The 24,514-nt window shown below is 44.6% G+C and overlaps 2 protein-coding genes across 3 annotated transcripts in view; both read left to right on the forward strand.

The window, feature by feature from the left end:
* arap3 (ArfGAP with RhoGAP domain, ankyrin repeat and PH domain 3) overlaps positions 1 to 15,722 on the forward strand; it is a 33,237-nt gene extending 17,515 nt beyond the window's left edge. For both annotated transcript variants that reach the window (XM_024283159.2, XM_024283160.2), the window contains 26 exons: positions 1,581 to 1,765; positions 1,860 to 1,966; positions 3,005 to 3,204; positions 3,339 to 3,424; positions 3,507 to 3,689; positions 3,785 to 3,920; positions 4,801 to 4,905; positions 5,181 to 5,334; positions 5,429 to 5,531; positions 5,648 to 5,846; positions 5,929 to 5,992; positions 6,068 to 6,231; positions 6,376 to 6,588; positions 6,705 to 6,810; positions 6,883 to 7,030; positions 7,111 to 7,179; positions 7,264 to 7,338; positions 7,414 to 7,531; positions 8,282 to 8,410; positions 11,886 to 12,022; positions 12,102 to 12,184; positions 14,003 to 14,038; positions 14,262 to 14,325; positions 14,399 to 14,536; positions 14,649 to 14,687; positions 14,775 to 15,722. In XM_024283159.2, coding sequence (XP_024138927.1) covers positions 1,581 to 1,765; positions 1,860 to 1,966; positions 3,005 to 3,204; positions 3,339 to 3,424; positions 3,507 to 3,689; positions 3,785 to 3,920; positions 4,801 to 4,905; positions 5,181 to 5,334; positions 5,429 to 5,531; positions 5,648 to 5,846; positions 5,929 to 5,992; positions 6,068 to 6,231; positions 6,376 to 6,588; positions 6,705 to 6,810; positions 6,883 to 7,030; positions 7,111 to 7,179; positions 7,264 to 7,338; positions 7,414 to 7,531; positions 8,282 to 8,410; positions 11,886 to 12,022; positions 12,102 to 12,184; positions 14,003 to 14,038; positions 14,262 to 14,325; positions 14,399 to 14,536; positions 14,649 to 14,687; positions 14,775 to 15,218 — 3,485 coding nt within the window. In that variant the 3' untranslated portion in view covers positions 15,219 to 15,722. The remainder of the gene's footprint in view (positions 1 to 1,580; positions 1,766 to 1,859; positions 1,967 to 3,004; positions 3,205 to 3,338; positions 3,425 to 3,506; positions 3,690 to 3,784; positions 3,921 to 4,800; positions 4,906 to 5,180; positions 5,335 to 5,428; positions 5,532 to 5,647; positions 5,847 to 5,928; positions 5,993 to 6,067; positions 6,232 to 6,375; positions 6,589 to 6,704; positions 6,811 to 6,882; positions 7,031 to 7,110; positions 7,180 to 7,263; positions 7,339 to 7,413; positions 7,532 to 8,281; positions 8,411 to 11,885; positions 12,023 to 12,101; positions 12,185 to 14,002; positions 14,039 to 14,261; positions 14,326 to 14,398; positions 14,537 to 14,648; positions 14,688 to 14,774) is intronic.
* Positions 15,723 to 17,695: 1,973 nt separating this feature from the next.
* Positions 17,696 to 24,514, forward strand: part of pcdh10b (protocadherin 10b) — a 17,667-nt gene continuing 10,848 nt past the window's right edge. The window contains exon 1 of the mRNA XM_024283161.2: positions 17,696 to 21,184. Coding sequence (XP_024138929.1) covers positions 18,614 to 21,184 — 2,571 coding nt within the window. The 5' untranslated portion in view covers positions 17,696 to 18,613. The remainder of the gene's footprint in view (positions 21,185 to 24,514) is intronic.

Genomic DNA, 24,514 nt, shown 5'->3' on the forward strand with positions numbered 1-24,514 from the left:
CTTATAGTCATGAGCTCTGAGCTATGACTGAAAGAACGAGATCCCGACCACAAACGGCTGATATGAGTTTCCTCTGAAGGGCTGCGGGACGCTCCCTTAGAGAAAGAGTGAGAAGCTTGGTTTCCAGGTCGGAGTAGAGCTGCTTCTCCTCCACATTGAGAGGAGCAAGTTAAGGTGGTTTGGGTATCTGGTCCGGATGGACGCCTCCTTGGAGAGGTGTTCCGGGCATGTCCCACTGGGTGGAGATTCCGAGGAAGACCCAGGACACGCTGGAGAGACTATGTCTCTCGGCTGGTCTGGGAACGCCTCGGGGTCCCCCCAGAGGAGCTGGAGGAAGTGACCTGGGTGAGGGAAGTCTGGGCATCCTTGCTTAGACTGCTGCCCCCGCGACCCGGTCCCAGATGAGCAGAAGAATACCCAGAGCCATGTGAATGATGCCATCGGGTTTAAATGGTATGAACACACTGCAGGTTAACCTAGACCTAGACGAGCAAGATGGTGACCACTGTCATCCTGGAAGGTTTGACGCCTCAAATGATCCTCTTGGATTGGCAGCTTTGAAAGCTCACCTCAACTCTGTTTTGGACCAAACAAGATAACTCTGGTCCTCCTCAGAATGAGACTCTGTCCTCCTGCAGATGTACTATGTTCCAGTAATCGGGCATCATGAAAACGTGTCTGCTGGGTTAACAAGATTTAGCAAATATCTACAGATGACTTTTCATCTGTTGGACCAATAGGACTGGCGGCTTTTCTTCTTCCTTCTGTTTTCCGTCCTGGTCAGAGATTGGTTTGGACAATAAGGTCCCCAAAACGATTAGCTGTTGGAGCTGCAAGATTTTTCCATTCTGTTTCATTTGCTTGTGTTGTATGTGAAACTAAACCAAACCAGATTATGTGGAGGGTGAGGGGAGCATATTTCCATGGTAAATGGTGTATATTTAGATAGCGTCTTACTACCTTCATAGAAATACCAAAGTCTTTTACAGTCACAGTCCCAATACTGGTGCCAACCAATGACCACCAGTAACAATGTGGGGTTCAGTGTCTTGCTCAAAGACACTTGGACACATTGCTGTGCAGAGTGGGAACCAAACCTGCGGTCTTTCAATCACAGGTTGACTGATAACAAGATAAACTAAAATGACCAGTGTATCTGATGCTAACAGGGTAACCATGGTAACTCTTGTGTCAGAAGTACACTTTGAAGGTCAAATAATTCTAGTAGAGCCACACAGTCTGAGGGGGGTGCTGTCTGTTGAACATAAATTCTGAGCAGTCAGTTTCTGTTTCTTATTCAGACTAATTGAAAACACAAATACATCCCATGATGCCCTGCAGTTACATCCAGACCACACCAGAGATGAGCTCCACCCCCTGTCTCAACAAACAACTGGTTCAATTGATAAAATAACTGCAGATTCAAATTTTTAATGGTTAAATAAAGTTCTATACAGAGTAAGGTTCTGGCTTTGTGGTTCTGGATTGATGTTGCAGAACTCTTTAGAATCTTACACCAATGAGGCAAGTGAGTAGTACTGAGGATGCTGTGACAGTCTGCCATGTCTCCTATCCATCAGTGCTGAGGCGGCGCTGGGTGACCACGCTGCAGGAGCACGTCAGGGATCAGCTGGTGTTCGGTCGGCGCCGCTTCGGCCCTGGATCTCACTGCCAGAAACACGGAGTACTGGAATTGAAAGGAACCAAGTCCAAAGTGTACACAGCCATCAACACGGACCAGATCTGGCTGTACAAGAGCGAACAGGTGAGAGCAGAGACAGATGATCAGAGATCAGACCACTGAGGTCCGACAGGATGTTGAAGCCGGGTTCCCTCTTTACCAACGTTTCTGTCTGCAGTGTTTTCGTAATGGAATTGGCATCACGGTGATTGAAGCCAGAGGAGCAACCATCCGAGACGGGAAGCACAGAAGCTTTGACCTCATCACTCCTTACAAGAGCTTCAGGTAGAGATGATGCTCAATCCAGACTGCTCTGAGTCCTAAAGTCTATCCTAAAACTAAGAGGAATCCAGCGAATATTATCAAGAACTGGAGTTGTATCTTACAGTGTCCTGCTTTCTTTTAAAAGTTAAAAACTAGGGGTTGATGTTTGTTGATGTATTTTTCTTGTAGCGTTTGTTTTTCAAGTTATAGATTGACCAATTAGATTCCTCAATAAACATATTTGGCCTCGCGTTGAACGTTTGAAGCATTTGACACATTCTCCCGAGCACGCTTTCAGTGGAGGGGGTGTGGACTTCTAGCAAGCTCACTTCTGATTGGTGAGAGTGGTTGCCATAGAAATGTGAACTCAGACCAACTCGGATCAATCCCTGCTAAATGTTGAGTTCTGGTTATAACATGACAAGTGCCGTATTACAAATAAATGGCGACTGAATTGACTTCATTTGGTTGGAGATGGAAGTAAACCAATTTCAGGGGATTACATCACACTGACTCGGTCCTGTTCTCATGTACAGTCAATGGTCTCCTCTCGAACGTTTGAAGCATTTTATTTACAGATTGTCCTGATCCCACTTTCTAAGTTGTTGGGGTGTGGCGTCCCAACATGCTCACTTCCGATTGGCTAGAGTGGTTGCCATGGAAACATGGACTCGGATTGTTTCGGAAGAATCACTCCTTACTGACAATTTTGGCTCCAACATGGCAGCATCCGTATCATGAAAAAATGGTGACTGAATTGACTTAATTTGATTAGAGCCAAAAGTAAGTCCCTTTCTATGACTTCTCACTCAGTCCAGTTCTCTTTATGGTCAGTTATTGAACCTATGATCTACTGTTGCAGTTATAGAAAACCAGCAAGGTCATAAAATTTGCTCTAAAGTGGGCTTTAAGTGAAAATAAGAGCTTTTACCTCAATCAGTAAAAGTGTACGACAGCAGAACCGTGCTGAACCGTGCTGAACTGTGCTAAAACTGCTTAAAAAAAGTCTACTTTGATCATCCTCAAGCGTCAGTGTCCGTCCACGTTCCTCCTCTGCAGCTTCACTGCTGAGTCAGACCGGGACAAGAGGGACTGGATGGAGGCGCTACAGGAGGCGATTGCAGAGACTCTGTCGGATTATGAGGTAGCTGAGAAGATCTGGTCCAACAGGTCTAACAGAATGTGCGCTGACTGCAAGGCTCTGAACCCGGACTGGGCCTCCATCAACCTGTGTGTCGTCATCTGCAAGAACTGTGCTGGTAAGATCTTCAGGACCTTCAGTTCAGTCAGCTAATGTGGACTGACGTCCAGAAGCCAGTGTGTCAGGCAAAGATCACATAGAGCTGGATCAGGTGACTTAAATTATCATGTGTTTCTGTCTGTGTGCTTGTAGGACAGCACAGAAGTTTGGGGACGATGGTCTCTAAAGTCCAGAGTCTGAAACTTGACACCAGCGTGTGGAGCAACGAGATTGTCCAGGTCAGAACTTTACTGTGGACGTTCACAGCTGTTGGAAGAAGCAGACTTTTTTTTATTTAATGTACATGTTTGTGTAACTCAGCTCTTCATCATGCTGGGAAATGACCGCGCCAATGACTTCTGGGCCGCCCATCTGCCTCTGTCTGAGGAACTGGACTGTGACGCCTCACCTGAGCAGAGGAAGGACTTCATCACCCAGAAGTACAAAGAAGGCCGCTTCCGGCTCGCCCACCCGGCATTCAGCACCCACGAGGAGCTGCTCAAGGTCCGATCGGGTTCAGTGTTGGGTTACAGGTAGAGCAGTAGATGGTGTTATCTGCACAGTGGAGCTGAACAGGTGATGTTCTGGTTCTCTGACAGGTCCTGTGCACCGCGCACTCTGAACAGACGCTGCTCAAGACCGTCACTCAGATATTTTTGGAGGCGGAGTCTGCACGGCTCACTGGTGACAGCTGCCGCCAGCACGATACGCCGCAGGGTTACAGCACCTCAACAGGTCAGCATCTGCCATCTTCACAGTGGTGTGATCATTCTGCTGCAGACTCCACAGCTGTGAAGACCAGAGTGCTTTGTTTTTAGTCCAGAATAAGAGTTGACATGATTCAGAGTCAGTTCTCTTGGCCAGAACCTCACTGTTTCTGTGTCCAAAATGAAAACTTCAGTGATGAGTTCTAATTCGTGCTGCCATAAACGGTTATTTTAATAGTCGACTAATCGCTGATTATTTTTTCAGATTAGTCGCAAACTGGATGTAAAGCACACATCTTAACCATCATTAGCTTTAAACTAACTTCAAACTAGAAATATAGCATTACCTGTAATAATGCTAGTGTGAATGCTGTAAGCTGAATTTGGCCACTGAAGATGCTAATCTTGATGGCTAAACATTCTGAAGCTGATAGCTGAAAACGCTAAAGCTGATAGCCAGCTAAAATATCAGTTAAATGCCAAATTAGCCTAAAAAACGGAAAAAAGCCAAAATTAGTCAGAACAGCTAGCATGCAGATGAATCATCAGCTAAACTCCAAAATAGCCCAAAAAAACCCTGAAAAAACACAAATTAGCCAGAACAGCTAGCATGTAGCTGAAATATTAGCGAAACTCCAAAATAGCCTAAAAAGACCTTAATAAATGCCAAAATAGTCCAAAAAGCTAGCAGAATGACATTATAACTTTCAACTTTAGTACACTCTGACTCCATATAGTATAAAATATTGACTAATCAACTATTACATTAGTTGTTGACTATTTTAGTACTCGATTAGTCTTCAATTAGTCGACTAATCGTGGCAGCCCCAGTTCTAACCTGGGATCCTCTGCTGTTGGACCCAAATATGTCTGAGCAACTCCCCTGTAAGGACTGTTTTATGTTGCAGATCCTGGCGTGTACGACGAGATCATGCAGTCTGTTCTTCACTCTGGATTCCTCTACAAGTGCACCAGCGTCAGCAGAGGAACCATCTCCAGGAAAAACAGAGAAGGTGAGAGACTGAGCTTCTGTCGGAGGTTCAGCTCCCTCTGCACCTCCTGCTGAGAAGAGCAACCTCAAGAGGTTTCTGGGATGTGAGCTGGGGCTGCAGCTCTCTGTGCAGCCTGAAGGTGGCAGTGTTGTAGTGCTGTGTTGCTGTTTGAAGCTGCAGGTGTAACAGGTGTGATAACAGCTTGTAGTGGATCAGGTGTTTTTTTTTCTGTCCGTCAAATGTTGGTTGTGTGACTTCAGTACCAGAACCTCCTGATTGTCGGGTCTTGTTGTCAGACTTTCAGAAGTTCTGGTGTGTAGTGGATCAGTACCTGCTCCTCTACGAGTCGGAGCAGTCTTCAGAACCCAGTCTGCAGATCAACCTGAAGGACATGGTGTGTCTGGGAGTCTGTCGGCCCGACTTGTCCAGCAACAGCGGCTTCATTGACAGGTTCCGTCTGTCTTTCTTCTGACTCTGACTTTCATCCATCTGTCCGTTCATTTTTCCATCCGATCATCTGTCCGTTCTTCCGTCTGTCCTCCAGGTTTCGTTACACCTTCGAGTTGTATTTGACCTCAGAGAAACTTTACCAGTTCGGCTTGGAAACGGCTGAATCACTGCACAACTGGACCAAAGCCATTGGGAAGGTCAGAACCTGACCCATTCTGACTCGGTTCTGGTTCCTTGTGACCTCACAGAACCTCGAGCATCATCCTGGTACTGAAAGGCTTCGCTCACAGCCTTTATGTTTTGATCATGGCAGGCCGCGACGCCGCTCAGCTGTCACTGCCTGCTGACCCGAGAGTTTGAGCGGGTCGGGCTCCTGCGGTACCGAGCCATGCTGGACCCTCAGCAGTGGAAGGAGGCGTACTTTGTCCTGCAGAAGTCTAACCTCTTCATCTGTCCTCGAAATGACGGAGCAGCAGAGGACATCATCAACCTGAACCGCCTGCAGGAGCTGAGTCCGTGTCCCAGTCCCGGTTCTGTTTGGGTTCTGGTTTCGGTTTACAGACGGTTTGACTTTGGTTTCTGTTTGTGTTGAAGGTGTTGCCTCAGAGAACGATCATCAGGAGAAGAAAGACATCCTGGTTTTGGTGGAGAAGGGCAGGTGAGAGGATCGGCGGTCTGTTCATGGATCTGGCGTTGGCCTCGGCCCTCACCGTTTGGTCTTCCTCCACCTCAGGACTCTCCACCTGCATGGAATGGGGCGGATGGATTTCTCCCTGTGGTACTCAGACATCCAGCGAGCGGCCGGAGGACGAGGAAACACTCTGAGGGAGCAGCAGATGAGCAGAAACGACATCCCCATCATTGTGGACAGCTGCATCGCCTTCATCACACAGTATGGTGAGGAGGAGGAAGAACAGAGTTTCATGGGTGATCCAGAACAACTGTATCTGTGTTTTGCACTGAGGGGGTGGAGCTTTAAAATCAACTGGTGTCAGACTGACCTCCAGTCTCCTGAAGCTTGTGGTTCTGGTCTCTCTGAAGGTTTGGGTCACGAGGGAATCTACAGAAAGAATGGCGCCAAATCCCGGATCCGGCTGCTGATGGAAGAGTTTCGAAAAGACGCTCGAAATGTCAAACTGCGCATCGGAGACCACTTCATTGAGGATGTGACCGATGTTCTTAAGAGGTTCTTCAGAGAGATCGATGACCCCATCTTCATGGCCGAGCTGCACCCTTTTTGGCAGGAAGCTGCAAGTGAGTCTACTCGGTATCAGACCAGAGACTCCAGACTTTTGCTCCAGGTCCAGATCTTTGTCTTTGCAGTACTTATGAAACTCATCCTGCTAACCTGGTTTGCTGTTCCTGTACAGAAATCCCTCACAAGCGCCAGCGGTTGGAACGTTACAAAGAAATCATCCGAAGTTTTCCTCGAGTAAACCAGACGACTCTGGCAGCTCTCATTGGTCACCTGTACAGGTGAGCTCCGCCTCCAGCGGGAGCTACAGCCCTGACTCTGAACAGCAGTCCAACCCGTGCGCTCTCTGTCAGGGTCCAGAAGTGTGCCGACCTGAACCAGATGTGCACCAAGAACCTGTCGCTGCTGTTTGCTCCCAGCTTGTTCCAGACGGACGGGAAAGGGGAGCATGAGGTGAAGATCGTGGAGGACCTGATTGACAACTACCTGTTCGTCTTCGATGTGAGTAAAGCGGGAGAACACCCAGGCGTGGCTTTTTTTGGGTTGACTGAACCACCCCCTCATACGTCATGGTGTTTCAGATCGATGAGGAGCATCAGACCCAGATTGAGCTGGAGATCAGCCTCATCACCACCTGGAAGGACACTCAGGTCAGTGACCTTCGTCTCACAGGTCAGCAGTGACCCGTCACCAACAGGTCGACAGTCTAATTGACCCTAGCGGTTTGTGTGCAGCTGTCTCAGGCCGGAGACCTCATCATTGAGGTCTACCTGGAGATGAAGGTCCCAGACTGCTGCATCACTCTGAAGGTATGTCCATCACTGTCTGCTGCTGCTGCTGCTCGCAGAGGCCTCAGGTGTGATGTGCCACTGCTCACCCCCCAGGTGTCTCCCACCATGTGTGCAGAGGAGCTAACCAACCAAGTTCTGTACATGAGGAACGTCCCAGCCGGAGATCGAGACGTTTGGATGACCTTTGAGGCCATCGAGGATGGACAGCTGGGTGAGCGGCCCCGCCTCCTTCTCTGTCTGAACAAGTGCTGCCACAAACAATTATTTTAACAGTCGACTAATCACTGATTATTTTTTCAGATTAATCGACTAATCGGGTCATGTGCAAACTGGATGTAAACCACACATTTTAACCATCATTAGCTTTAAGCTAACTTAAAACTAGATATTTAGCATTTCCTCTGATAATGTGAGTACTGTAAGCTGAATTGGCCTCTCAAGATGCTAGTGCTGATAGCTGAAGATTCTGAAATTGATAATGAAAAACACTGGAACTGATAACTGAAATTGATCGCTAAAATCACTGAAGTTGATAGCCAGCTATAATATTAGTTAAATGCCAAATTAGCCTAAAAAACTGAGGAAGCCTAAATTAGCCAAAACAGCTAGCATGTAGCTGAAACATTTGCTGAACTCCAAAACAGCCTAAAAAACAGAAGAAATCAAAAATTATCAAGAATATCGAGAATGCTGCTGAAATATTATCTAAACTCCAAAGTAGCCCAAAAACTTTAATTAAATTCCAAAATGGTCCAAAAAGCTAGCAGAATACCATTCTAACTTTCAGCTTTACTACACTCTGACTCCATTTAATCTAAAGTAACGACTAATCGACTATTAAATTAGTCGTCGACTATTTTAATAGTCTATTAGTTGTCGATTAGTCGACTGATCATGGCAGCTCTAGTCTGAACACCTGGACGATGGAGTGACGTCTGAGGTGTTGGTTCTTTTGTTTCAGAGCGCCCCTTACATCCCAAAGAGAAGGTCCTGGAGCAGGCCCTGCAGTGGTGCAAGATGGCCAACCCGAGCTCCGCCTACCTGGTGGTGAAGAGGGTTCCTCAAGGGGACGGAATCACGCTCCTCACCTGTAGGTCACACACCTGAATGAGCAATAGACGCTGGTACTAACTGAGGTAGAGAATGTGGTCATTCAGTCATGCGGTGCTGTGTAGAAACCGTCTGTGAGCAGCTAAAGTCTGTAAAAACAGCTGAGTCATCCTATTCTCTACGGGAGTTTAAGCCTTTGGAACCTAAGGCCTAAAACTCTTTTTTTTTTCTACTTTTGAATTTACCTCTCTGTTTTCAATTTGAAAGAGTACCTGCTTGCTTATTTGGTATGATTTTAATCAGCACACCCACACGTATGTGACACTACCTTTATTTTGTCATTTTTCCACATTATATTCACACACTAGAACACGTGTCAAAGTCAAGGCTCTCCGGCCCTCCATATCATTTTATTTTATTGTTATCAATGACGTGATGTTAATGACATGAGGTTAGACAGGAATCACCATGGACTATGATGTTTGCAGATGATATTGTGATTTGTAGTGAGAGCAGAGAACAGGTGGAGGTGGAGTTAGAGAGGTGGAGGTTTGCCCTGGAAAGGAGAGGAATGAAGGTTAGCCGCAGTAAGACAGAGTACATGTGTGTGAATGAGAGGAACCAGAGTGGAAGAGTGAGGTTACAGGGAGAAGAGATAAAGAAGGTGGAGGAGTTTAAGTATTTAGGGTCAACAGTACAGAGTAATGGAGAGTGTGGAAAAGAAGTGAAGAGGAGAGTGCAAGCAGGTTGGAATGGGTGGAGAAAAGTGTCAGGTGTGATGTGTGACAGAAGAGTTTCAGCACAAATGAAAGGAAAGGTGTACAAGACTGTGGTGAGACCAGCCATGTTGTTTGGACTAGAAACAGTGGGACTGAAGAAAAGACAGGAAGCAGAGCTGGAGGTAGCAGAGATGAAGATGCTGAGGTTCTCTTTGGGAGTGACCAGGATGGATAGGATCAGGAATGAATACATCAGAGGGACAGCACATGTTAGAGGTTTTGGAGATAAAGTCAGAGAGGCCAGACTGAGATGGTTTGGACATGTTCAGAGGAGAGACAGTGAATATATTGGTAGAAGGATGCTGAGTCTAGAGCTGCCAGGAAAGAGGTCTAGAGGAAGACCAAAGAGGAGGTTTATGGATGCAGTGAATGAAGACATGAAGGTGGCTGGTGTTAGAGTGGAGGATGCTGAAGACAGGCTTAGATGGAGGAAACTGATTCGCTGTGGCGACCCCTGAAGGGAAAAGCCCAAAGGAAAAGAAGAAGAAGAATGACGTGATGTTATCTTGTGCTTATTTCTAACCTGTATAATTTTGACAAAATATATTTATATAGAGTGTAAAATTCATTCATTCATTCATCTTCCTGTCCGCTACGTCCCTTTCGGGGTCACGGAGAAGGTAAAATACAGCAAGTTATTTAAGATTTAAGTTGATTTATTCTGGAATAATATTCCTGCCTTTTTATTATTCATAATTATGTTAAAAAGTTACGGTTTTAAAGTTTTAAAAATTGGTATTCTGCTAGCTTTTTGGACTATTTTGGAATTTATTACGATTTTTTTTCAGGCTATTTTGGAGATTAGCTAATATTTCAGCTACATGCTAGCTGTTTTGGCTAACATAATGTTTTATTTTAATTTTTTTAAGGCTAGTTTGGGATTTAGCTCATATTTTAGCTGGCTATCAATTTCAGCGTTTTCAGCTATCAGCTTCAGCATTTTTAGCTATTACTTTCAGTATCATCAGCTATCAGAACTAGCTGTGAGCTTACAGCATTCACACTAGCATCACCACAGGTAATGCTATATACCTGGTTCATAATTATGTTAAAAAGTTATGTTTTTAAGGTTTTAAAAATTTAGTTTTAAAGTGTTCAATAAATCTTTATCCTATCTGGCCCGAGATCTAAGGTATGTTTTGGATTTTGGCCCCTTGTGTGATTGAGTTTGACACTCCTGCACTAGACATAAAATCGATCAAAAACATACAATTTCGTTTGGACAAATGGGATTCATTTTGCTGTGGAAACTCCAAAAATGTTTAACGAACTGTTTTTACCACATAGAATGAAAGTTTTAGGTGTAATTTCAAACAAACAATAAGATCAAGTTTTGTCAACAAACTAATCAACATGTTTTTGAATTTAAATACAAAAAAAAGAATTCAGGTGAAATTCACAGATGTCTGTGGGCCACATGTATGAACAGTTTCTGTTGATAGAGGAACATCACAGACCTCCTAACTCCATGCTGTGATTGTATTGAACTGTTATACAGACAGTGATCGTACTTCAGTCTGACTTTCTTGGGACCCCAAAAACTAAGAATTTCTCTCCTGAGAAACAGCCCTCCTGTTTCTTTCTTTCTTTTCATTTTCTTACAGCTTTTTTTTCTTTCATGAATTATCCTTATTGTGTTTGTGAAAAATAGTAAAAGAGAGTTTTTTTGCTAAGTTTGATTCAAGTGGATTTCAGGTGTTCTGGTCGGCTGGAATCTGCTCACACGTGGGGGCGTGCTGGTCTACTCTGACCTCAACGGGCTGAAACTTTGTGGTGAACCGCGGAATTTCTGAAATTTTAAGGTTCTCATTTTTGTAGAAAAAATAATGTCTGCGCCCATCCCAATATAAAATAATGATAGTTTTCCCCGTTTTTGAATTTTTGATAGCAGACAGCTCCGTTCTGCTCTGCAGCCGTCAGATCAACGTTCATCTTCAGCCTTACTTAATAAAATAAAAATTGGTTTTACTTCAATAACATCTCTTTCACAGAATATTCAAATAAGTTTTTTCCAGATGAACTTTTATCACATTGATCTCACAGCTGCATGTCTATGGAGGACTAAAAGAGCCAAATTGAAATAAAAATCTTTAATGTGAAATTACTACATAAATGTGACATTAAATGTTTAAAATTGTTATTAAATCAATAAATTTGATATCGATAAATACATTTTTAAATATATAAATTATTAAAATATTTAAAAAGCCATTAAAAAGCTCAATTAAATATTTCATGATATATTTAATTATTTCATATTTAATGGTTTATATATTTATTTTAATTTGTCTCTTTTGGCCCACACTGGCCATGAAATAATTATGTGTCATGAAGTATCTAAATGTGCTTTTAATGGCTATTTTAATGTTTTAATGCCCCAAATATTTCAACAATTATTTATTGATTTATTTAATGTCAATTTTAAATAATTAATGACACATTTATTCATTTATGTAATGGTGTATATATTTATTTCATTTTGGCTCTTTTAGTCCTCCGTACATGGCAGGACGCCATATGTACTAAGAATGTTTGTGCGTTCATGAACGTTCTATACGCGGTTTCATGAAGGCACTTTTTATGGCGCAACAATGGTGCCAGCTTAACGTGGCGTTAAAAGATTCAAAATAATAATGACAGGACTTACATTTTAAACCATACATTACATTCAATAAAAAGCAGGAAAACACGTTTTAACATCTTTAAATCGTCACAGGAGATCTCTGTCCATTTCAGCATATAAGAGTGAGACCATGAAGATCGGTCTGCTGAGATGCCGTGAGGAGCCTCCAAAGCTCCTTCAGGGGACCAGGTTCCAGGAAAGAACCTTCCAGATCCGAAACCACAAGCTGCTGCTGCTGAAGGACAAGAAGGTAAGCGGGCTGCATTCACAGTAGGACCAGTAAACTCCGCCTCCTCCGTTTGTCCGGACTGATCTGGGTCCTTTCCTAGAGCATCAAGCCGGAGAAGGAGTGGCTCTTAAAGTCCATGAAGATCTACATCGGCATCCGTAAGAAACTGAAGGCTCCCACCAGGTGATGCAGAGCTCGGAGCTTTACCAAGCTGAGGCCTCATTCTTCATCTTTGTGCATCAACGCCCAAACCTGCTGACTCAGCAGTTTTAGACTGTGACTTTAGATGTTTTCTGAATTCCAGGAACATTCTTGTTCTTCTGTTAGTCTGATATTAGTTGTTCTTTATCATTTAAAAGTATTTGTTTGTAATATGTTGAGGTCTAACATCCATCATTCATTCATCTGCTTATCTAAACCCTCACATGTCTCCCATCTTATTCTGCAAAAGTGAAGCCAGAAGGGACAGCTGATGACCTGTGACACTGATGACTCCACCTACTTTATAGTCTCAACTTGGGTGTGACAAAGTCAAACTTAAATCTCTGTGGGGTACACCCAACGGCTGCAAAAAAAACATGCTCCTATAGGTGTACAATCAAACTCCTCAGAGTTCTTCATTAAAGAACAAAATATTTATTTTAAAACCAGGTCAGACTAGTTTATTTTGCGTGTAAACTCATATTTTTGACATGCAAAGTTCATGGGAAATTGTTTCCTTTGCAGCCTGCCTCTAGTGATATTTCATGAAACTGCAACATCTGGTTAGCTTTAAATTTTAAAACTTTAATACCATAACTTTTAGCATAAATATGAACTAGATATCACATTACTGTGACAAAGCTAGTGTGAATGCTGTAAGCTGAATTTGGTGGCTGAAAATGATTAGTGCTGATAGCAGAAAATGCTGAAACTAATGGCTAAAAACGCTGAAGCTGAAATCGATGAAGCTGATAGATGAAATCACCGAATTTGATAGCCAGCTTTAGTATTAGCTAAATGCCAAGTTAGCGTAAAAACTTAGGTTTGCCAAAACAGCTAGCATGTAGCCTAAATGTTAGCTAAACCCCAAAACAGCCTAAAAAGCCTCCATTTTTTTTAACTTTCTTGTAAACATTAGTTTCAGTGCAAAAGAAAAACTGTGTAAAATTGCCATTAATATACACTGTACATCTACAAACAGTATAAACAAATATTAAACAAAAAAACAACAGCATAAAATGCCAGGAGTAGAAACAAACAAAAAATACAGTAAGTAAATAAAAATAGGATCAAAGAAATTGCAGAGTTTACATTTTAAGTGATTGAAAACTAATTTCAAGACATTTTACAGAAAAGAAATATTGATTTAATGTATAGTTTGAACTCCACCAGAAATAAGTCAAACTTAGGAATTTTGTTAGAAAATTTGCATTTGTGGATTTAAAATTTAGCAAGTAAAATGAATAAATTGACTAAAAATTGAAACGCTAAATTCTTATGCTGGTGGAATCCAAACAGCACAAAAAAGCCTAAATAAGCCAGAATAGTTAGCATGTAGCTGAAATATTAGCTAAACTACAAAACAGCCTAAAAAAATCTTAGTAAATGCCAAAACAGTCCAAAAAGCTAGCAGAATGCCAATGCCAAAACCATAACTTTTTAACATACATATGAATTATAAAAAGGCAGGAATATTATTCCGTAATAAATCAACTTAAACCTTAAATAACTTTCAATATATAACTTTCCATAAAAATATATTTTATCAAAATTACACAAGTTACAAATAAGTGCAAGATAACATTGGATCATTAATAACAATAAAATAAAATGATCCGGAGGGCCGGATCCGGCCCCCGGACCTTGACTTTCACACGTGTTTTAGAGGATGGTTCCTTATCCATTCCATCATGTATTGTTGGTTCCTCTCATGCACCTGAAGGTCCTGCAGCTTCCTGATGGTCGTGTTGCTTCTTGAGGTGGGAGTGTTTCGTGACTCTCTGTTTTGTCCACTCTCAGGTGGGGCTTCACTGTGATGTCAGACAAACATCAGCTGTAAGTGTCTCCTTTGAGGACCAGGTCTTCATCCTCATCACACTCTGAACTCACTCCTGAATTTGGATTGTGGTTGCCTTGTGTCTCATTGATAAACTCAGGGAAAGTCCTTGTAATCATCCTTCTGGTGATGTTAGTTTGTACCTGCACAGCACAGGTGCGCCCCCTGCAGGCTGATGCTGCATGCTCCCCGATGGCAGACAGTGATTGTGTTTCTGTTCAGGTTCCTGTGCTGCAGCAGCGAGACTGAGCTCTGGGACTGGGTCACCAGCTTCCTCAAAGCTCAGGTGAGTTCACCTGTCCGCCTGCTGGCCTCTTGTTTGTCAGCAGCTCTCCGCTCACTCATCCGGTCCTCTCCAGAACGACGACCCGGGCCCCCCGGTGATGCGCCGCCACTCTCTGTCGGAAATCTCCAAACAGAAGTTTGGCACAATGCCGCTGGTTCCAATCAGGGGAGTGGAGACCAACAGTAGCATGCTGTCAGCCAATCAGACGCTGGTCAGTCAGCACACCTGTCTCACACCCCAGAATGGGTCGACCCGTCGACCGGTTCTGGGATCTGAGGAGGGCCCGTTTCTCTGGTTAACCGGAGTTTCCCGTCTCTCTGCAGAGGAAGCTGCACGACAGGCGGACGCTCTCCATGTACTTCGTGAGTATCCGCCTCTTTGGTTCTTTGGCTCACGAGCGCAGAATGGCCCGAGGAGGTTCTAAAACGGTTCTGTGTTTATGTGCTCAGCCCATGAAGGTCCAGCGGGACTCCTTTGAGGAGCGCTCAGAGTCTCCGGACCTCCCTGAACCGCTCTACGAGGAGGTCGGAGACTTCGGCCTGCAGGTTCTGAGATCTCTGGAGACCAGCTTCCTGACCAGCAGCACCGCCGAGACCCATGAAGTCCCAGACCTGCCGCCGCTCAGGCTGGTTCTGTCAGAAAACAGCTGTCTGGACCACACGAGCGACCCCGAGGCGGATCAGACCGGCCAGGAGTCGCAGGAACAGAGCGGCGGCCAGGGGGCCGGAGGAGGCGACGGAGCCGGGCCAGAACCCGACCTCCAGCCGGCTGTGAGGAGGAGGCAGCAGCCGGGAGTCTGCACGCCGTCTCAGGAGCTGCTCCTACAGCAACTATCTTCAGCCCTCGGCAGGAGCACGGAGGAGGAACACGAGGAGGCCCCGTACGACGTCTGAGGAGCCCGCTCAGCATGGTTCTCCTGAAGCTGGAGTTTCTTCAGGATTGGTCTTAGAACTGGGTCTGGATCCTCCGTCCAGCGTGGATCTGAAGACGTCTGAGACGCTCGCCACTGATGCTGGTTGGAAGTTTTCTTCTGGTCAGGACAGAAGGGTCCAGCTGAAGGAGCGCGGTGAGCCTCCACCTGACGGGACGCCGCCGCCACCTTCATCCGTCTGGTTCTGCTGACCAAGGACTTCCCAAAGAAGCTGTCCTGTCGTCTTCATCGTTCTCTTCCTCTCTGCTGCTGTTCTTCCCTCATCATCACTTCCTTCAGCTCGTCTCACTGTATCTGTGGCCTTCACTCCTCTGCTTGATTCTCTTCCTCGAAGTTTTCCTCTTTTACTTTTTGTGTTTTTATGGAAAATTTCAGACCAAACCAGAGCGTGTAAGGACAGCTCTACGGTGGCTCCGGAGAGACAAAATTATGTGAAAATGGCAATAAATAATATAATGAAATTTTATAAAGTTGTTCCTTCTTAAAAATTGTTGCATTCATGTTGCATTTTTATTTAAATTACATCAGTTTATTATAATAATTAATGAATAAACTCCCAATTTTTGAGGTTTTGATTATAAAATGGGAGAAGATGCATCAAAACATTGTGATTTTACTTTAAATCATAACATTTTTACATAATTCTCATTTATTGTATTGAGCATGAAAGTTCTGCAAATAAATGAATTATTAATTTACTACCAAACATTAATGAATGCAAACAAAAACTTAAATGATATATACTTAACTTGCATTTGTTATTTTATGAGTTTGCTAAATATGCCTATTTATTCTTAGACATTTGTCACTTTTTTTTTTATTTTTTAAAAATGTGACACATTGATCTCGTTCTTAGTAAAACGTTTCTGGTGTTTCACAGATGCAAAAGCTGTTAAATGTAACCCTAAAAGCCGATTCTTCCACCTGTAGTCGAAGCTGTGGTGCTTTAAATGACCAGCAGATGGCAGCAGAGGTTCATCAGTATAAAGAAATCTGTCTCTGAAATTCCTGTTTCCAGAATCTGCAGTGAAACGAAATAAAAGCTGCGCTTACAGAATAAGTATCTACACACAGACAGGCAGTGGAGGTCCAGAACACACCTCAGAGTTATTTATTTATTATTTATTTTATTTATTTCTAACCGATAGAATAAACCTAAACAGAAGTATAACAATAAACATAGAAAGTTTATTAAAGGGTTTAAGATGAAGGTCGACAACTTATCAAGTCTAAGTCTTTCACTTCAGTGTAAATTTGCATTTATTCAAACAAAACCTTTAGAGAATTACAAGTAATAACAATGAAAAATGAACATTTATGATGCAAATTTAATATGAAAAATACAAAATGGAGTCCCTTATATCTGTTTATTACATGCTTGTTACATCCCTTGCAGAATAAAAGAGGAAAATTTTGGTTTTAAAAGAAAGTTTCTTTCAAGCAGAAAGGTAGTACAACTGAACAATTTTAACAAAATTGTTCAAAAACAATGATGGTTTTGTTGGGAAATTAAAAATGCAACAATCAAAAACTTTAGAATGATTCATTTAACCCACATGTCACAGTCAGAGCCCGGGGGCCGGATCCGGCCCTCCAGATCATTTTATTTTATTGTTATTAAAGACCTGATGTTATCTTGCCCTAATTTCTAACTTGTATAATTTTGACGAAATATATTTTTTTATGGAGAGTAAAATATTATAAGTTATTAAGGGTTTATGTTGATTTATTCTGGAATAATATTCCTGCTTTTTTTATTATTCATATTTATGTGAAAAAGGTTTTAAAGTTGTAAAAGTTGGCATTCTGCTAGCTTTTTGGACTATTTTGGCATGTATTAAGATTTTTTAAGGTATTTTGAAGTTCAGCTAATATTTCAGCTACATGCTAGCTGTTTGGGCAATTTTAGACTTTTGTTGTTTAGTTTTTTAGGCTGATTTGGCATTTAGCTAATATTTTAGCTGGGCATCAGCTTTGGCGTTTTCAGCTATCAGCTTCAGTGTTTTCAGCTATCAATTTCAGCATTTTCAGCTATCAGCACTAACATCTTCAGTGGCCAAGTTCAGATTACAGCATTCACACTAGCATTATCACAGGTGATGCTGTATATCTAGTTCATAATTATGTTAAAAACTTATGGTTCTAAACTTTTTAAAATTTAGTTTTAGTGTTCAATAAATGTTTATCCTGTCCGCCCGCGACCTAAGGTGTGTTTTGGATTTTGGCCCCTTGAGCGAGTCTGACCCCTCTGATTTAACCCATAAAGGCACAGACTAATTTTTCCTTAAAAATAAAATGATGTGGAAAATATCACAAACCAAGTTGACCACAGAAAACCTTTCAGATATGTATCACCAAATGTTCATTAATAATTCTGTCTGACTTTTTCAAATCTGGTTCTGAACTTTGACCTCTTCTGATCATTTACTGAAGAACTTCTTTCGCTTAAACTGACTGAAGGATGGACGGAAACTGCATGAAAAGACGAGGAGAAACTACTTTGGAGCTGCTGTTTGCGCACGCGCGAGTAGTGGTCCTTTATTTGTTTGTTTTTATTACTTGAAGCGGTGTTTCTCACGCATGCTCTGTCATAGTGATTTGTGCTCCTCAGACTCGGCCTGCAGGAGTCGCCGGCAGGGGTCGCGCGCGCTCTGCGCAGCAGCCTCCGCTCCGCTGCTGTGATTGGAGTTCCGCGCGCTCAGAGCGCAGCTTTCTCTAGCTCTTTCCAAACACCTGAACGCTCCAAACCAGATCCTCTGCTGGCCTCTCATCCCCATTTGTTCCATCAGGGATCAACTTCAGCCAAAAAAAGCCCCAGAAAGCTTCGGATGAGCTGTTGGAGTTACAAATGTCCAGCTTCTCCATCACATAGACTCCAGGCGTCAGGAGGTGAGAGAAGACGACTGACAGTCCTAGCAGCCAATCAGGACAGAGCTCTTGGCGTGGATGGGAGCCGCGGGACACGAGGGGAGGTGCGACGCGGGGAAAAAGCAAATAGTTGTGTGAAGAGCGTCACTACAGAGCAGAGCGCGCACGGGGAGCGAGCCTGAGGAGCGACAGGAAAAGAGCCGCGTCTGTCCGTGACCGCGGCGGAGAACACGCACGCTCAGCCCCCTGACATGGATTACAGTCTCCACTGTTTGGACCGGACCCACCACTCCGGCAGCGCAGAACCTCCCCGGGATGTTTGTGCGCAGCCGCAGCTCACCAGAGAACGGAGCTGAGCGCGGAAAAGTGCGCGAGGAGAGCAGCCGGATCCAGGTTTGATGGACTCGCGTTCCTGGAGACTTTTACGCATCTGGAGAGTTTCCGCGCGCCACTGAGGCGCATGGATACGGCTGCGCGCGCCACAGACCAATGATACTCAGGTGTAGGACCCGCGTCCCGGACCCACGCGCACCCGGTTCTCCCACGATGCCCATGCTTCTGCTCCTGCTGTGCGTCATCCACGGAGCGCGCGCTCAGATCCGATACTCCGTCCCGGAGGAGGCGGAACACGGAACCTTCGTGGGGAACATCGCGGAGGACCTGGGTCTGGACCTCACCAAGCTGGCCTCGCGCCGCTTCCAGGTGGTGCCGAGCTCGCGGAGCCCGTACCTGGAGGTGAACCTGGAGAACGGAGTCATGTTTGTCAAAGACCAGATAGACCGCGAGCTCATCTGCAAGCAGAGCGCGAGCTGCCAGCTGAACATGGAGGTGTTCCTGGAGGACCCCCTGGAGCTGTTCCGCGTGGAGATCGAGGTGGTGGACATAAACGACAATCCCCCCAGCTTCCCGGAGACCGACATCACTGTGGAGATCTCCGAGAGCGCGACCCCCGGCACGCGCTTCCCGCTGGAGAGCGCCTTCGACCCAGACGTGGGCTCCAACGCTTTACGCACGTACGACATGACCACCAACAACTTCTTCTACCTGGACGTGCAGACGCAGACGGACGGGAACAAGTTCGCGGAGCTCGTGCTGGAGAAGCCGCTGGACCGGGAGCAGCAGGCGGCGCACAGGTACGTGCTGACCGCCGTGGACGGCGGGCAGCCGCCGCGCACCGGCACCGCGCTGCTCGTGGTCAAAGTTCTGGACTCCAACGACAACGTGCCCGTGTTCATGCAGCCCGTGTACACGGTGAGTCTGCCCGAGAACGCGCCCGCGGGCACTCTGGTCATCCAGCTGAACGCCACGGACCGGGACGAGGGGCTGAACGGGGAGGTGGTCTACTCCTTCAGCAACCACATCTCCAGCCGCGTAAAGGAGCTGTTCAGCATCGACGCGCGCACGGGGCGCATCGAGGTGCGCGCGGAGGTGGACTTCGAGGAGAGCAGCCTGTATCAGATCTTCGTGCAGGCCAAGGACCTGGGCCCCAACGCCATCCCCGCGCACTGCAAGGTCCTAGTCAACGTGGCCGACGTGAACGACAACGCGCCCGAGATCACCTTCAGCACGGTCACGGAGTCCGTGAGCGAGAAGGCCGCGCCCGGGACCGTGATCGCGCTTCTGAGCGTGACGGACCGGGACGCGGAGGACAACGGGCAGGTGCACGTGGAGATCCTGGGGGACGTGCCCTTCAAGCTGAAGTCTTCCTTCAGGAACTATTTTACTATCGTCACTGACGGGCCGCTCAACCGCGAGCACGTGGACTCTTACTCCGTGACCGTGGTCGCGCGGGACAAGGGAACCCCGTCACTGGCCACCAGTAAATCAATCCGCGTGCAGGTGTCTGACGAGAACGACAACGCGCCCACCTTTACGCAGCCCGTGTATGACGTGTACGTGACGGAGAACAACGTGCCCGGGGCGTACATCCACGCGGTCACGGCCCTGGACCCGGACACAGGCCAGAACTCCCTGATCAGCTACTCCATCCTGGAGTGTGACATCCAGAGCATGTCCGTGAAGACCTACGTGTCCATCAACGAGGAGACGGGGTACCTGTACGCCCTCCGCTCCTTTGACTATGAGCAGCTGAAGGACTTCTCCTTCATGGTTCAGGCCAGAGACTCTGGCGCCGAGGAGCTGGCATCCAACGCCACTGTCAGGGTCATCATTGTGGATCAGAACGACAACCCCCCCCTTGTGCTGGCTCCCCTGGGCAAAAATGGAACAGCCAAGGAGCCCCTCCCCCGCTCAGCTGAGCCAGGTTACCTGGTGACCCGGGTGGTGGCCATGGACGCAGACGACGGCGAGAACGCCCGCCTGTCCTACAGCATCCAGCGTGGCAACGAGAACGGCATGTTCCGGATGGACTGGAGGACGGGGGAGCTGAGGACGGCCAGGCGGGTGTCCACCAAGCGAGACCCCCACCAGATGTACGACCTGCTGATCGAGGTGAGGGACCACGGCCAGCCGCCGCTGTCCTCCAGCGCCAGCGTGCTGGTGGTGCTGGTGGACAGCGTCGCTGAAGGCCGCGGCAGCGGAGACAAGGGCGCCACCAGCAAAGCCAAAGACGGCGCCCTGGATCTGACCCTCATCCTCATCATCGCCCTGGGCTCCGTGTCCTTCATCTTCCTCCTGGTCATGATCGTGCTGGCCGTGCGCTGCCAGAAGGACAAGAAGCTGAACATCTACACCTGCCTGATCAGCGACTGCTGCCTGGGCTGCAGCTCCTGCAGCGCGCGGCAGGCCCGCTCCAGGAAGAAGAAGATCAGCAAGTCTGACATCATGCTGGTGCAGAGCACTGTCAACGTGGGGGGGCCCGGCGTGGCCCAAGTCCCCGTGGAGGAGTCTGGCAGCTTCGGCTCCCACCACCAGAACCAGAACTACTGCTACCAGGTGTGTCTGACCCCGGAGTCCGCCAAGACCGACCTCATGTTCCTGAAGCCCTGCAGCCCCTCCCGGAGCTCCGACACCGACCACAACCCGTGTGGCGCCGTGATGTCAGCGTACACGGACCCGCAGCCCGACATCATCTCCAACGGCAGCATCTTATCGAGCGAGGTAAGAGCTCCTTCTGTGAGGTCAGAGGTCAGCTCTGGAGGAAGCTGCACATCAAACGCTGATGTGCTCGAGTGGAATCCTCAGGAATAAAAAAAGAAGAAAAATATCCAGAAAATTAATAAATAATTTGTTTCTGTTAATCCTGAAAAAAATTGAGTGAAGCAGAAGGAATTTGTTTTTCACTCAAACATGGAGACTTTTCCTGGCGTTCCACGGAAGCTACAACCCAGCAGACGCTCTCTGTGTTGTTCAGAGATGAGCAAAAGGTTGTTAGGAAGAAAATGAGCTGTAGGGTCACAGATTCACCTGTTATCAACTCGATTTAGCTTCACAAATACTTCACGTTTGGTAAAATTATGCAGCTTAATCCTCAAATATGAAGCATCTAAAAGACTAAAATGGTTCTGTACAACAGTGTGACATCAAACTACACCGCAGATCCCCTCAGAGGGGAAAAGTTCTGAACCGTCTCCCACTAACATTGAATTTTTTACAAACTGAATCTGTGTGGAAAACAAGAACACAACCGTTCCACCTCAACTTTAAAATGTTCCTTCCAGTCTGACTGAGATGATTCCCTATCCGAGATAAAAAAAAATATGAAATTCTATCATATTTATTTCATCCACAGTCTTTTCTTGAGATATACTAGAGCAAAAATTCACACTTTAACTCTTCGTGACAAAACTTTAAAATCTTCATTCATTCTGACTCATGGAGTCTCTGTGCTTCTTTTCTTGTCGTTCTCCAGAAACATCCTCAGAATGTTTCCTTCAATGCCAACAAGCAACTTAGTCAAAGGCAGCTTCAGCTGAGACACAGAAGTTAGCTTTGAGTGTTTCAGAAAGATCCTTAAAATGGATTCCAGGTTTCCTTAAGGCTGAGAACAAATTACAGAGATTAAAAGATCAGCTAAAGCTTAAGGTTTAATGGAAGTTCATGACGCATCTTTAATATTTTAGAAATTTTCTCTCAATACAATAGTGCTGCCACAAACGACTATTTTAACAGTCGACTAATCACCGATTATTTTTTTCAATTAGTCGACTAATCGGGTCATGTGCAAACTGGATGTAAAGTACACATCTTAACTATCATTAGCTTTAAACCAACTATATAGATATATATCATTACCTGCAATAATGCTAGTGTGAATGCTGTAAGATGAATTTTAGTGCTGATAGCTGAAGATGCTGAAATTGATAGCTAAAAACACTGAAGCTGATATCTAGCTAAAATATTAGTTAAATGCCAAATTAGCCTAAAAAACAGAAAAAAGCTTAAAATAACCTAATCAGCTAGCATGTAGCTGAAATATAAGCTAAACTCCAAAATTCCTAAAAAACTAAAAAAAGACTAAATTAGCCAAAATAGCTAACATGCAGCTTAAAATATTATCTTAACTCCAAAATAGCCTAAAAAACCTTAATAGATGCCAAAATAGTCCATAAAGCTAGCAGAATGACATTATAACTTTAAACTTTACTACACTCTGACTCCATATGATATAAAGTAACGACTAATCGACTATTAAATTAGTCGTCGACTATTTTAACAGTCGATTAGTCGGCTAATCTTGGCAGCCCTACAATACAACCTGGACTTCCTCTAACCCTAGAACACTTTTACTATAAAACGTTACACCATCACTCTTGCTGGGTAATTTTTACCCAATATATTATACCCAATAAAAGTATTTGTCTAAAAAATAGATCAGAACATGACAACACTTGATAAATTAGAGTAGTTTACTTTTTACAGTGGTTTATGTAACAAAATGGAAAATAAAAAAATGGGAAGATCCTAAAAAATGCTCAAAAATTACTGAAAAATTTAAAGTTTGAGAACAAAAAATTCCTAAAAAGGAAAAAATAACGATACTGTATCCTTTGGTCCAACCATTCCTGGGACATGTGAGACTTGTTTCAAGGACACTCAGAAAAATACAACATATTGAAGATCATGGGAATACTTTAGCTTGGGTGAAAATCCCCCGGTGGTAGTGCTCTACTGTAGGGTTAATAATAATAAAACAAGGAATCTCCACCATAACCATGATGTTGAAGTTTACCCCTGATCATCATTTGATCTATTGCTTATCTCTATATCTAGCTCACAGCCCCTCATACCCTCAACCTAACACCAGCAGTGCATATCGTAGCTATCCAGTTGTAAAGTTTTGATCCAGGTCCCAGCTCAGACGAGGAAAACAAAGACGTTCACGGATCTGTTTAACCTGTTTTATGTCGATGTTAACAAACCTTTGGTTGGCATCAGATGAAGGCTTGAAGGCTGAAACCACACTGACTTATAGTGGACGTCAGTTTGACAGTCAAATCCTTTAATGGATTATTTTGACTAACTAGAACACAACACAGTGTCATATTAAACGTGGAACAGCGTTCAACCACTTCTACCAAAAACTGGGCGGGGCTAGAACACACTGAATACGTGAAATAGGGGATCAATTAACAAAATATGTTACAGTTTTCTTAAAATTATTATTGTCAATGAAAAATGAAGCTTGAGAACACTTGAGCATGAACATAGAGACAGAAACACAGATGTTTTTGCTATAAGCTGCCCCTCATAAAGGAGCCATAAACACTGAGGTTTGTTAAAACACATACAACACAAAACAAAACTGGATTATGGATTAGAGTAGAAGCAGGTTTATTAAGCTGAAACTGATGGTAATTCTTGTTTTATTTTGAAGGGTTCTAAAGGGCATTGTGGGTAATCTAATGTTGCTCGGGAGAAAACAGTTGGTGCTGGTTCATGGACACCAGTGGGATGGATCGGATAAAACCACCAAAAAGAACTCTCAAATACATGTAGTTACACACCGTGCTGCATTCATGGACTAAACACATTCTCTCCTTGTTCTTTTGAAAATGTTTGCTGTTTGTTGTTGAACCCAAGCTCGTCTTTTTGCCTGATAAAAACCACAAACTGAAAATGTAAAAAACAAAAACTCTTTAGTCTGTATTAACAATATACAGCCATACAAAGTGTCTTGAAAAGGCGTCAAATAAACACAAAGAAAAAAGTCTGAAACACTGAAAAAAGTGAAACGTTGGATCAATTAACAGAAGTTCTGTAATTTGTTAACTTAAACATGATTAGTTTTCATCCAATTAAAATTTAGAGTTCTGTTAGGATGAACACAGAACTGATGTCCTGTTATCATAAATGTTTTTACACCAATAAGGTGGAATTGAAAAATTTACCGTGACTCTCCTGGCCATCTCCCACTGGTTGAAAACACTGGTCTAGAACGGCTTAGCCTGGAACCTCTCAGACCTGTGTGTTCATGCATCCTGCAGCTCG

The sequence above is a fragment of the Oryzias melastigma genome, linkage group LG10 (assembly GCF_002922805.2).
Source record: "Oryzias melastigma strain HK-1 linkage group LG10, ASM292280v2, whole genome shotgun sequence".
Taxonomy (NCBI): Eukaryota; Metazoa; Chordata; class Actinopteri; order Beloniformes; family Adrianichthyidae; genus Oryzias; species Oryzias melastigma.